Below are 12,183 nucleotides of genomic sequence, written 5' to 3' on the forward strand. Positions count from 1 at the left end.
CTTGGGCCTGGAGCCGCCTAGGACTACTTAACCTTGCCAAGGCTGTGCCCTCACATGAAAAATGGGGAGGTACCATCTGCCCTGCACAAGGAGCAAAGGGACCTGTGAGCAGATCACAGGCCCCCCTACACCTCAACTGTGTTCTGCTGAGGCTCAGTGCCAGTGTTTGACATCATAAAGCCTAAAAGTGGGCAAAAGAGTCATTTTACAAACTGCCAGCAGGGTCTCTCTTTCAAGGTAGAGGCTTGAAATGCCTTTCAGGGCAGGCTGCTTCCTTGCTTTGAGAAAAATACAATACAGGCCCTCTGGCTGTTGAAGAGGAGGCCATGCGCTTCTCCTGGAATGGCAGTGTCGCTGGGGAGCCACAGGGCTCTGCTTGATGATGGGAAGTTGCCTGTTGGGGCTCAGTGGCTCTCCGAAGGTGTCTGCAGAAAAGGGGTGAGGGGGTCCCTGGCATTTTCTTCCCCAGGTACTGGTGAGTTTGGGGCCTGCGCTCTGGGCAGGGTGGACTTGGACCACTGCACGTGGGAAAGGCAGGCCTCGGAGACAGGCCACCAGCCTTGGGAAGGGCTCATGTATGGGCCTGAGTTTTTACAAGTTTTCACCATGCATTCCCTACTTCCTGGCATTCCCATGCTTGTAGTCGAGGCATAACTCCATCTGGTCTGGTCCTAGCTGTGTGACAGAGTAGTGGACGGTGGGTCCCTGCTAAGGGGAACCGCTGCCTGGGGAAAGCCACCATGGGGCCACAAGACGTGTGTGTGGGCAGAACCGGAGCATTTCTCCGGATTCAACAATGTACTTGGGAGGGCAGCCTGGTCAAAGGGGGGACTTCTGCTGTCATCTGGAAAGGCTTGTGACCACCAGGTGTTTGGGCAATGGGGGGTGGATGCTGCCCACTGGTCCCGTAGGGTCCCTCTGGGGCCACCCTGGAAAGGAAGAACACGGGGACACAGCACACCACCAAGCTCTCGAAACAGCTTTATTGACTTCCAGTGTTTCTCTCTCGGACTGAGCTCAGCCCAGCTGGCTTTGATAGGTCTCTGAGATGCAACGTCACAGGGCTAGCACCACCCTGGCTCCACCACTCCCCTCCCTGGCCACGGGGCTCCCCAGGCAGGGAGGAGGAGAGGCAGCTCACTTGTGGTGTTGGAGAAAAAGAATGGGCAGCAGGATCAGAGGCCAAAGAAGCCATACAAGCAGCAACATGCCTGGAGCACCCGTCACACACCAATCCCGACCACGCGCATGTGCGTGTTCTTGCCCACACACACAGACACACACAGACACACTCTCTCACACTGGCCGCCTCCCCTTCCAAGCCCTCTGCCTGCCCACACCCGATCCCATCCATCCCACCGGGCGGTCCTCGGATCCCAGGACTGACCACAGGACGAGAGCCTCCCAGATGGCACAGGGCTCTGATCTGTACGCTCTAAGCCCAGCGCTAGCAACAGGTGTCAGGGGAACCGAAGCTTGGTCCACTACCCCTTCATCCACATTCTTGCCACCCCTGCCACAGTCAAATCAGATGACAAGATGTCCTCAGTTCACAGCAAATGACAAGTCAACCTGGACTGGAACTACATGTCCCAAGATGCACAGCTCCACAACCACGCATCGCTTCCCCTAACATCTATCAGAAATGAGGCAGGGTGTGTTGCATTCTGGGACTTGTAGTCCCCAAGAGACAGCACCAAACACCCAGGGAAGAGTTCACAGGCTAAGACTACAGATGCCTCCCACCCGGCCCCCACCCACTACCCAGGCCCAGCTCTACACTCAGCATAGGTGAGGGAGAGGAACGGAGGGTCCCCTCCCAGCGCACGGGGGAGGGCGCTGTCCTGTTGGAACTGTGCAGCGGCTCTGGATCCCGGCCATCCAGCTCAGAACACATCTGAGGAGAGAGCGGGGGCGGGGTGACAGGAGAGAGGGTCAGCAGCAAGCCGTGGAGGACAGAGCCGAGCATGCAGACCTGGGCAGCCCTGTGGCCTCTCCGTGAGCCCTGATGCATGGTCAAACAGTACGGGGTACAGCCCCCTCCTAGGCCTCCCTCCTGGGGCACCCTGACCTTAGCCCACCTCTCCAGGGATAGCCGGCCTCACCTGCCTAGTCCCGAGGCCTGGGGCAGGCTGAGGCAGCAAGAGGAAGGGAGGAGGAGTGGGCTCCGGTTCCGTATCTGGATGAGAGGCGCCCGCCCCACCCAGCTAGCCTCCCCAGAAGACCTTATGGCCCTATCAGCCACAGCATCTTCCTGGTCACACTGAGGCTTTCTTGGGGAAAGAAGAAGGGAGTCCTAGCCAGATGGCAGTGAAAGCAAGCGATGCAGCCCGCGGGGAAGTGCAGAGAGAAGAGAGCGAGGGAGGAGCAGCAGCACCAGAAGGGAAGCAACAGAGACACGTCAGAGCTCAACGCTGCACAGAAACCAGGGTGGGGTATCTGCAGCTGGACGGGAGCACAGGAGACTCCCTGGTGTAGCTGCGGATCCGGCTCAGAGAACCCCAGGCCAAGTCCTCCTTCCTTGACGTCATCAGCAACACAGGTGGCAGACCTGGGCACAGAAGGCCCAACCCAAGCCACTAATGCCCTTGAGAAACTCCCCGTCTGGCACGAGTGCCTGCGTCCTGGCTCCTGGGAGGCCCTCCCACGGCCCGAGGCTCCCCACCCTGGGCCTCACCAGGGACCTATCAACTGTGGGCTGAGCAGAGCGATCCCGAGTCTGCACTGAAGTGCAAGTGGACATGGGAGGGGCATCTATGAGGGGGTGCTGAGCGGAGGAAGGGCTCCTGCAACTCAGGCCCTGCCCCTCTGCTCCCGACAGCAAGCAGGACCCCTGGTCGCCCCGAATCAGGGTGGTTCGGGCCTGCTGATCAGAGGATGAGGCAGCGAGAGGCTTTCTCCTCTGGGGATGGGCTGGATTTGGCCGCATCCCCCCTTGCAGCCTCAGGGGTCCCCCCCAGGCCGGGCTCTTGGTCCTGGGCCTTGGGCCGCCCCTGCCTTCGACGCTGCGCCCCCCGCCCACCTGCCGGTTTCTTCCCAGCTGCCTCCATCTCTGACAGGCTGTAGGCCATGGCGAGCTGCAGGTCCTCATCATCCTCAGAGAGATCGCTGTCAGAGGGGTGGGAGGCAGGAGTCTGCCGAACCTGCGTGCCCCCGGACCTGGAGGTGACAGACTGTTGCTGCTCACGACGGCTCAGCTCCAAGCCCAGCGCCAGGTCATCTGGGACACCTGCAGGAATCACAGCCACCATGAAGCCCTCCAACCAGGCCAGGGGATTCCTGCCAGGCTGCCTCATGCATGGCAACTCTGAGCACTTACAGCCCCTCCTTTGGAATTGGCATGCATGCACTCTGGCACCGAGCGCGGTGGTCATGAGCGTGGGCAGGTACCAAGCTCCAGCAGGGATGAAGTTGTCTCCTTGGGCAAGCTACTCAACCTCCCTAGCCCTCCCTTTCCTCATCTATAAAAGGGAAACAGTGAGAGAACCTATGTTGTCAAATTGTTCTAATAACCAAAGACGGCCCAAGAAATGCACTAGGCGCACAGCGCTCCCAGAGCCGGCAGGTACGGGGGGGGGGGGGAACGACATACCATGCTGAGCATGCCCTACAAAGGGACGCCGTGGGAAGAGTTCTGCCCCTGGAGTCCTGCATCCTGGATGTCACTCCCAGCTTTACAAACCTTACTAAGCAGGACCAGGCCTTGAGCCTCATGCTACCTGGGAGTTAGGGCCATTTGATGATGTGGAGGTTCAGTCTCCTCATGTGAAAAATAGGGCAAATACCAACAGCCCCACTTCCCCTGCCCGTTTCCATACAGAGCTCATGTTCTGTGCACAAGTGCTTTCAGAACAGTCAAGTGCTCTGCAAACACCAGGCACCCACTGATGAAGATGGTGATTAGCTGGCCCTCGGAGACTCCTCACTTCCCTGCCCCAGCCCCCGTCCCTGGCATCCTCGCCTCTGATTCTGCAGTGGGGCCGGTGGCTGCCACTCCTTCCCTGCCCCAAAGGAGTTCAGAGAGGAACAGTGTGGAGGGGGCTTCAGGGGCTGGGGCTTCAGGGGCTGGGGCTTCCTGCCAGGGACCGGGGCACACAGCCGCTCCTCACCATTGATTGTGACTGACTTCAGCTGTCCATCTTCTTCCACTTCCACCCGTTCCTGCCCATTCTCCATGATTCTGCAGGGGACGGCATGGTTCACTCATGGAACACGAATCCTACAGGTGCCTGTCCATGCCCTGGGATGGCGCAGAGACAGAGACAGACTCCGCCCACAAGGAGCTGTATGCAGCGCCCCCTCCCCGCCTCCCCCCTGCACCCCTACACCTGGAATGAGCCCAGAGGAGCCCTCACCTGCGTGTCGTGATGCGGTGTCCTTGGACAAAGGTGGTGGATGTAGAAACAGAGCGAAAAGCACCAGCCCCAGGACTGAAGGAGAAAGAGGAGGAGGAGAAATCTGGAACGGAGACAAAGGAAGAGGCAGAGAAGTTGTCAGAGGGAGGCTGGACCCAGCATGCTGCAGTCACAATACGCCCAGGAACCTCTGTAGCATCTCCCTGCAGAGCTGCCCCAAGGCAGGGCTCCAGATACTCAGGAGAGAACATTTGGAACAGGGTTCCAGGACCCAGAGCTTCCAAAAAACGTAAAGGGACAGCACATACCAGAGTGCCCAGGAAAGGAGGAAGAGAAGGTGAAGAAGGGGCCCGAGGGTCGGGAACCCCGGCTCTGAAGCTCTGAGAAGGGGCCCAGGTCATCTGCAACAAGCAAGCAGAATAACAATCTAGTAAAGAGACCTGCCCCCCTGCCAAAATGTGTGAACCCTGCCTTTCAGTCTAGAAGTATAACCTGCTAAGCATTTCCAATTTTTTTTTTTCTTTTTTGACTGTGGACTTGTTTCTGAAGTTTTGTTTTGTTTTTTTAATATTACATATAAAAAAGATCACTGGTAAATTCTGTCCAGGGTACCCAATGAAGGGGGGAAGGGAAGACGGCTAGCTCCTTCAGCATAGGCCAGCAAGCGTGGTGTGAAGTCAGGCCTACCCCGCTACGAGGCCCGACTCCCCCGTGGGCTGGGGGAATCCAAGCACACTGAGAGTACCTTTGTGTTCTCACCTGTACATGGGGAGAACCCTACCCACCTCACAGGGTTCATAGTAATCACCACAAACATGGTATCGGTCATGTGTGACGTCACTGTGATTGTCACATGGCACTCTGAGTCTTGCTTTCACGGCTCCTATTGTGCAGGCCTAACAATGTACCATTGTTGCTGTCATTGAACAAGGCAAGTCTCTACGGGTTCAGGCCTGTGTCAGGTTCTGTCCCCACTGTCCCTGGATCCACCCCCACAAAATCTTCGGTCTGTGGAATTCTGCTGCCCTCTCAGCCTTCTGTCTCAGGGGATCCAGGCTGATGGAGAGCAGGCCTGGAGCAGGAGTCCAGCCAGTCGGAGGCGTCCTGAGCCCACTCACCAAAGAGCTCTGCGAAAGGGTCTCCACTCCCAAAGAACTCCCGGAAAACCTCCTCGGGGCTGCGGAAGGTGAAGGTGAAGCCGGGCCCACCGCCACCAGGTTCTGCCCGGGATGGGCCAGTTCCTGGAAGAGGGACAGGATGAAGAGGGGGCTCAGGGCACACATCCTGCCCTGAGCCGCACACCCCACCAAAGGCACGCCTCCAGAGAGCATCTGTTGCCCTAATCTGCCCTCCCCCTCTTCCGTGACCCACTTCTATCCCCGGGCCCTGCTGCCGCTCCACCTACCTGCCCCAGTCAGCCCTTCCCGGCCATAACGGTCGTAGATTTCCCGCTTATGCTCTGGAAAAAGAGACCAGATCATTTCTCCCTCCCACTGGGATGATGGCCTCCCCTTCCAGGCTAGGACCCTCAGAGAACTGCCCAGTGACTGATGCTAGGGGGACAGCAGGGTGCACATGGGGCATGGGCTATAAATTTTAGCAGTGCCAGCTCTTCGCACAGTGGCTCCCTCTCATCTGTAGAATGGACACAACAACAGCACCAACCACACAGGATCATTGCAAGAATTAAATAAGACAATCCATGTGCGCTGCTTAGCAGTGTCTGATAACACAGTAAGTGTTCAATAAATATCTGCTAATTATTACCATGGTATCAATCAGGGCTCAGCCTAAGTATCACCACCTCTAATGTGGGTCAAAGGTCAAGATCAGAGGCCTTCTGTGACCACCAGAACAAAACCTGGTGCCTCTTATTTCCTATCAACATCACCCTGTACCTTCCTTCAGAATACTCCTAAGTATTTCCTTGGTTAATGCTGGGCTTCCTGGACTAAAATGTAATAAACCCATCATGACAAGGACAGTGTCTGCTTGTCCTCCATTGCTCTCCAGTACCCAGCAAGGGCCCAGCACCCTAAACATCAATGAATATTTTCTGAACGAATGAATAAAAAGAGACCTGGAGGGACATCTGGGTGGCTCAGTTGGTTAAGCAGCCGACTCTTGATTTCTGCTCAGGTCATGATCTCAGGGTCGTGAGCTCAATGCCCCAGTTGAGCTCTGTGCTCAGCCCGGGGTCTACTTCAGATTCTTTCCCCCTTTTTTCCCTCCCCTTTGCTCCTCCCCCTGCTTGCTCTTTCTCTCTCAAATAAATAAAATCTTTAAAACAAAACAAAACAAAAAACAGACCCAGATTTATATTCCAGCTGTGTGACCTTGAGCAAATTACTTTACCTCTCTCAGCCTCAGTTTCCTTGCCTGTAAAGTGGGGATGACAAATCCTGCCTCATAGGATGACTGTGAGGATTTCTGGAGATTATACCCACCAATGCTTGGCACAGAGAAGGTTCAGCTCATATAGGTTATGTGCCCTGCTGCCATCCCCTTGTCAAGACCCTTCACCATGCTGCAACTACCATACCAGATCCTGGGGAGCAGACACTGAGCATGGGGGATTAGGGGAAGAATAAAAGGCTGCTTTGCACATAATAGGTGCTTGCTTGAATTGCAGCAAAAAAAAAAAAAAAAAAAAAAAAAGGGTCCCAGAGTCCCCTGTTGGAGGAGGCACTGAAATCCCAGGCTGGAAACAACAGGCCTGGAGGAGATGGGAGGTGGCAGCTTGGCTTTGTTTGGGAAGGAGGAGGATAGGGCATGAAATGAGGGGGGAGGGGGGAATAGGTGCTGCCCTGCCTTGCCCCCAGCCCTTACTGTCTGACAGCACTTCATATGCCTCGGCCACCTCCTTGAACTTCCTCTCAGCAAATTCTTTATTATCCGGGTTCTTGTCTGGGTGCCACTGAAGAGCCTTCCGGCGATATCTGCAAAAAGTAGGTTCAGAGGAGTGGGTCAGAGGACAAAAGCAAGCACCTCCCACCATGAAACAGAATGACCCATTTGCCTATTAGCCTGCCACTGTCCTCTCCTCGCTCAGCATCCCATCCACCCTAGCTGCCAGGGCTGCCTCTGCGGCGTGTGTTAATGGGGCTCCTGTCTCTTCCCTCTGCAGCCAGTGCTAGGACTACTTGTAGTAGCAGAGGAATATGGAAGCATGAGGAAGGGGATCCCTGGGTGGCGCAGCGGTTTGGCGCCTGCCTTTGGCCCAGGGCGCGATCCTGGAGACCCGGAATCGAATCCCACATCGGGCTCCCGGTGCATGGAGCCTGCTTCTCCCTCTGCCTGTGTCTCTGCCTCTCTATCTGTGACTGTCATAAATAAAAAAAAAAAAAAAAAAAATAAAAAAAAAAAGGAAGCACGAGGAAGCCCCAGCCCTAACGCCCCCCCCCCCCCCACCCCGGAGTTCACTGGGGCTGCAGAAGTTGGAAATACGTGTGGCCATGGGGCGTACCCGGCACTGGTCCCTCCTGGTCCCAGGCCCTGGACATTTTTGCAGGCATCCCGAGAAAGCCCCCACCCTGGGCTGGGGATGGGAGTGAAGGGGAAGGGGGGATCCACCGAGAAGGACCCACAGTGCAGCTCTCTGCAGGGCTTCGCGCTAAGGACTCGCCCCTGCTCGTCCAGGAGTCTTCTTCCTCCCTACAGAGGGAGCCCCCCATCCTTTCCAAGGACCCAGTTCCCTCGGCCAGGCCTCCGAAGGGCCCCGGGGGGGGGGGCTGGGGTGCGGGGGCGACAGGCTTCCTGATGCGCGGTGCAGGCACTTACGCCTTCTTGATGTCGTCAGCGGACGCACTTCGCGGCACGTCCAGGATGTCGTAGTAGGATGCCATGGCAACTCGTCAGCCAGACGGGCCTCGCCGGCGCTGCGGGACAGGACGCGGCGTCAGGCAAAGGCCAGGGTCCCTGCCCGGGGCTGCAGCCCCCCCCCCCCGGGAGGCGGCCCCCCGTGCCGAGGCCCCCGCAGGCCGGGCCCCGCGAGCTCGGCGCCCAGGCCCCGGGGCGCCCCGTCAGCCCCGGCCTCCAGCGGCCCGGCCGGGGCCCCCCAGCCTGCCCCGGGCCCCCCGCCCGCACCTCCTCCGCCGCCGGGGCGCCCCGCCCCTGCCCCCCGCCGGAACCGTCTGGCGCCGGCCGCGCGGCTCCGGCTGTGCGCAGCGGCCTGCGTCAGCGCCGCCGAAACTACCAGAGCCCGCGGCGGCCCGGCGGCCTAGGCCGGGGGCGGGGCTGCGGGGCCGCGCGGGCTGCCGGGAGGCGGGGGCGGGGCCGGCTATTTTGGGCTCGCGCCGCGGCTACGTCATCCCTGGACGGGCGGGGGCGGGCTCGGCCGCACTCAGGCGCCCGCCGCCCGCGGTGCCTCGGCGGCTGCCCCGGGCGCGGACTGGGCGGTGGGCGGTCGGCGACGGGCGATGGGCGATCGGTGGCCGCGCGGACTCACAGACCTCCCCGGCCTGAAGCCTCCGCCTCAGATCTCCGCTCCCGCACCAGGTCCCGACAACAGGCCGCCCGAGTCCCCGACTAGGTCAGACCCGCCGGGCCCAGCTGGGCTGCGAGTCAGCCCTTACTTGTTTGATTCTTCCTCTGATGGACGTTCGCCTCCCGCTTGAGACTGTCAATTCCACGGGACAGACATTGTGTCCCCCCCCCCACCTTTTTTTTTTTTTTTTTTTTTTTTTTTTGCACAAGAGTACGTGGGGCAGTTGTAGGGTTCAGGAATAGCCTTTGGATGATCAAATAACGAACAGGTTGGAACCTCTTGTTGACGGTTTTGACACATCGTGGGGAGGTGGGGTTAAAGGATAAAAGGAAAACAGGAAAAGGAAGTCCCCCAGATGGAAGGTTTTGTGGTTTTTGTGGTTGTGTTCCACGCAGGGGGATCCCACATAGACCTCGTCCATCTCAAAATGACTCCTGGGTTCAGGCCTCCTGGGAGAGTTAGAGAACTTTCCAGAATTGGCTCCTGCTTGATACCATCCAGGCTAAACCACCAGTATTAATTGAACGTATTCTACATAGTAGATGCAGGCAGGATGTGAAAAGAATATGACCTAGTCCCTGGTCCACAGAGCTCCGACTTGATAAGATAACAGCCCAACAGTATAGTCCACTGGGAAATCCCAAGGTTTTAAAAACAGACAGAACTGGGTCTGCAACCTGACACTGTTGCGTGACTTGGCAAAACCTCTGAGGACTCAGTTTTTCCTACCTAAATACAGGTAAATGCCTAGGGCTGCTTGAAAGTCGGATAAGGTGTGCTACACACTATGTCTGGGTCTTAGTACGTACATATCCTCTCCAGCAGCGTGATTGGCCCAGGCAGTCATGCCTATGTGAGTCCAGAAGAGTGTTTTTCTGGCTGGGTGACCCAGAAATGCTTCACCAAAGATTGAGCCACACATGAGGAAAGAAGGAAGTGTGCATTTGTCCACTTTTCCTGGCTGCCCACAGTCGGAGACTTCCGCCTGTTTGGGCGATTCCCATTGTGTAGGCCTTGCTGGGAGGCAGGCCACCACCTGTCACAAAGCCCTGACGCTTGCTGTCCCAGACGTCTCAGCTCCGGGGGTACAGGCAAAAGCCATACGTCCTGCCAATTGAAAGCTCCAACTGGGACTTTGAATGTGGAGCAAGCCACAGAAATATTGAGAATTCTGGAGTGGTTGTGACATAGGAGCCAGCAGTGGCCTCTAGTGTGTGGAGGAAGAAATGTCAGTGCCTGGTGGGGAGGGAGCCTCATTGCAGCCCCTTGTTCTGTAGGGAACCCCCTTCTTTTAGGCAGACTGTCCTGCGCCCTGACCTTGACTAGGATGCTTAATGCTCAGCTTCCCTTGGTCCCTATCTGTTTGTGGAGTCTCACTTGGCATCCCTCGTATTAATTCTGTATGCAACCCAGTGTCTCTAATTTGTGCATGTATGTGTGTGTATTGGAGTGGGGGTGGGGGAGTGTCTTTTTTGTTTTAATTTGCCAGAGCTAATATTTGCTGTTTACAAGAGCCCTGACTGGCCTTGGTATAAGAGGAAGAAATAAGGTAGATCACTCCAAAATTTTCCAAATCTCTTTCTCCTTCTCTTATCTCAACAGACATTTGTCTAGCATCTACGGTGTATGTGATATTATATTAAGAATTAGGAATACAAAGGGGTTTAAGTTCCAGCCCTTGTACTCAAAGAGATAAAAATCTAGTTGGGACATTGACAAGTGGCACCTGAAGGAAATGACATCGAGCCATCTAGCAAACCAAGGGTTAATTTCCTTTGTTCGCAAGGAAAGACAAAGAAAGCAGTTTTTTAAATGGTCAAAAGGCTCAGACAAGACAGTTCACAGAAGAGAAAATGCTGACTTTTAGACATATGAAAAGATGCTTGATCTTATAACAAGAGAATTATAAAGGAAAGCTGCAATAAAAATCCTTTGTTTCACTTATCAGATGATTGACAAAGATCAACAAGTTGTATACACTGTATGGGCAAGGCCCCGGGCATAGGCGTGCTAGCACACTGGTAGTAGGAGAGCAGTATGGGGCATGTCAGAGTTAAAGGTGCATAGTCTTTGACCTAGCAGTTCTGATCCTAAGAGTTTATGGTTGAACGTATGTGCAAAGAAATATGTACAAGGGTTCCAGAATTTGTTTCCAAAGCAAAGGATTGGAAACAACCTAAATACTCATTAATAGTAGACTGGTTAGGGGCACCTGGGTGGCTCAGTTGGTTAAGCATCTGCCCTTTGGCTTAGATCCTGATCCCAGAGTCCTGGGATGGAGCAGGGAGCCTGCTTCTCTCTCTCCCTCTGCGCCCCCCCCCCCACTTGTGCTCATTCACACTCTCTTTCTCTCTCAAATAAATGTTTTTTAAAATAGTGGACTGGTTAAATAAGCAATGATACACTATGCAATGGAATAATACATTGTTACCAACAAGAATGAGGCATGTCTATATGTACTGATAGGGACAGTCTTCCAGATTTCTTGTTAAATGAAAAAATGAGGGTAAGATAAAATGTATCTAAACGTGTGTGCCCACCTTATGGATGGTTTCAGTTACCCGAGGTGGACCACAGTCTGGAAAATGGTGATCCTCCTTCTTGTATCATCAGAAAGTCAGTAGTAGCCAAGCACCATATCACAATACCTCCACCTCACTTTATCTGATCATGTAGGTATTTCAGCATCTTCCATTGTCATAAGAAGGAGGGGAGTACGACATGAGATATTTTGAGAGACCACATTCACATAACTTTTGTCACGGTATATTATTAGACTCGTTTTATTTTATTTTATTTTATTTTATTTTTAAATCTTTTATTATTTTTTATTTATTTACTTATGATAGTCACAGAGAGAGAGAGAGAGAGGCAGAGACATAGGCAGAGGGAGAAGCAGGCTCATGCACCGGGAGCCCGACGTGGGATTTGATCCCGGGTCTCCAGGATCGCGCCCTGGGCCAAAGGCAGGCGCCAAACCGCTGCGCCACCCAGGGTTCCCCTTTATTTTATTTTTTAAAAGATTTTATTTATTCATGAGAGACAGAGAGAGGGAAAGAGAGAGAGAGAGAGAGGCAGAGACACAGGCAGAGGGAGCAGGCTCCATGCAGGGAGCCCGACATGGGACTCAATACCAGGTCTCCAGGATCAGGCCCTGGGCTGAAGGTGGCGTTAAACCGCTGAGCCACCGGGCTGCCCTGTTTTATTTTATTATTAGTTATTGTTAATCTCTGGGCCTGATTTACAAGTTAAACTTTATCATAGGGATGCATGTATAGCAAAAATATGGTATATATGGGTTCTGGTACCATCCATGGTTTCAGGCATCCATTGGAGTCTTGA

The 12,183-nt window shown here is 55.0% G+C and overlaps 1 protein-coding gene across 4 annotated transcripts; it reads right to left on the reverse strand.

Annotated features, from left to right (window-relative positions):
- Positions 1 to 964: 964 nt before the first annotated feature.
- DNAJB2 (DnaJ heat shock protein family (Hsp40) member B2) lies at positions 965 to 8,606 on the reverse strand. Of its 4 annotated transcripts, none has more exons than XR_011997991.1 (10): positions 8,442 to 8,606; positions 8,136 to 8,233; positions 7,185 to 7,294; positions 5,761 to 5,814; positions 5,474 to 5,596; positions 4,664 to 4,756; positions 4,356 to 4,458; positions 4,110 to 4,180; positions 2,106 to 3,229; positions 965 to 1,897 (listed from the first exon to the last, which is right to left on the reverse strand). XR_011997991.1 is itself a non-coding variant. In XM_072742607.1 (10 exons), the coding sequence occupies exons 2-10, from the start codon at positions 8,198 to 8,200 to the stop codon at positions 1,887 to 1,889; spliced, it is 837 nt and encodes a 278-aa protein (XP_072598708.1). In that variant the 5' UTR covers positions 8,201 to 8,233; positions 8,442 to 8,606; the 3' UTR covers positions 965 to 1,886. The 4 variants fall into 4 exon arrangements, 2 of the variants coding, with proteins under 2 accessions (XP_072598708.1, XP_072598709.1); XM_072742607.1 differs by having other exon boundaries at positions 3,023 to 3,229; XR_011997992.1 differs by lacking the exon at positions 4,664 to 4,756.
- Between the last annotated feature and the right edge of the window lie 3,577 nt (positions 8,607 to 12,183).

This window comes from Vulpes vulpes, chromosome 16, assembly GCF_048418805.1.
Source record: "Vulpes vulpes isolate BD-2025 chromosome 16, VulVul3, whole genome shotgun sequence".
Lineage (NCBI taxonomy): Eukaryota > Metazoa > Chordata > Mammalia > Carnivora > Canidae > Vulpes > Vulpes vulpes.

What these genes read in the sequence shown, in the direction of transcription:
- DNAJB2 (XM_072742607.1), bottom strand. Translation starts at nt 8,200, where the DNA reads ATGGCATCCTACTACGACATCCTGGACGTGCCGCGAAGTGCGTCCGCT. An exon ending in ATATGAAGTGCTGTCAGACA is followed by an intron (nt 5,815 to 7,184) that starts GTAAGGGCTGGG and finishes CTCTTTTTCCAG; the next exon opens with AGCATAAGCGGGAAATCTAC. An exon ending in CCCTTTCGCAGAGCTCTTTG is followed by an intron (nt 4,757 to 5,473) that starts GTGAGTGGGCTC and finishes TGCTTGTTGCAG; the next exon opens with ATGACCTGGGCCCCTTCTCA.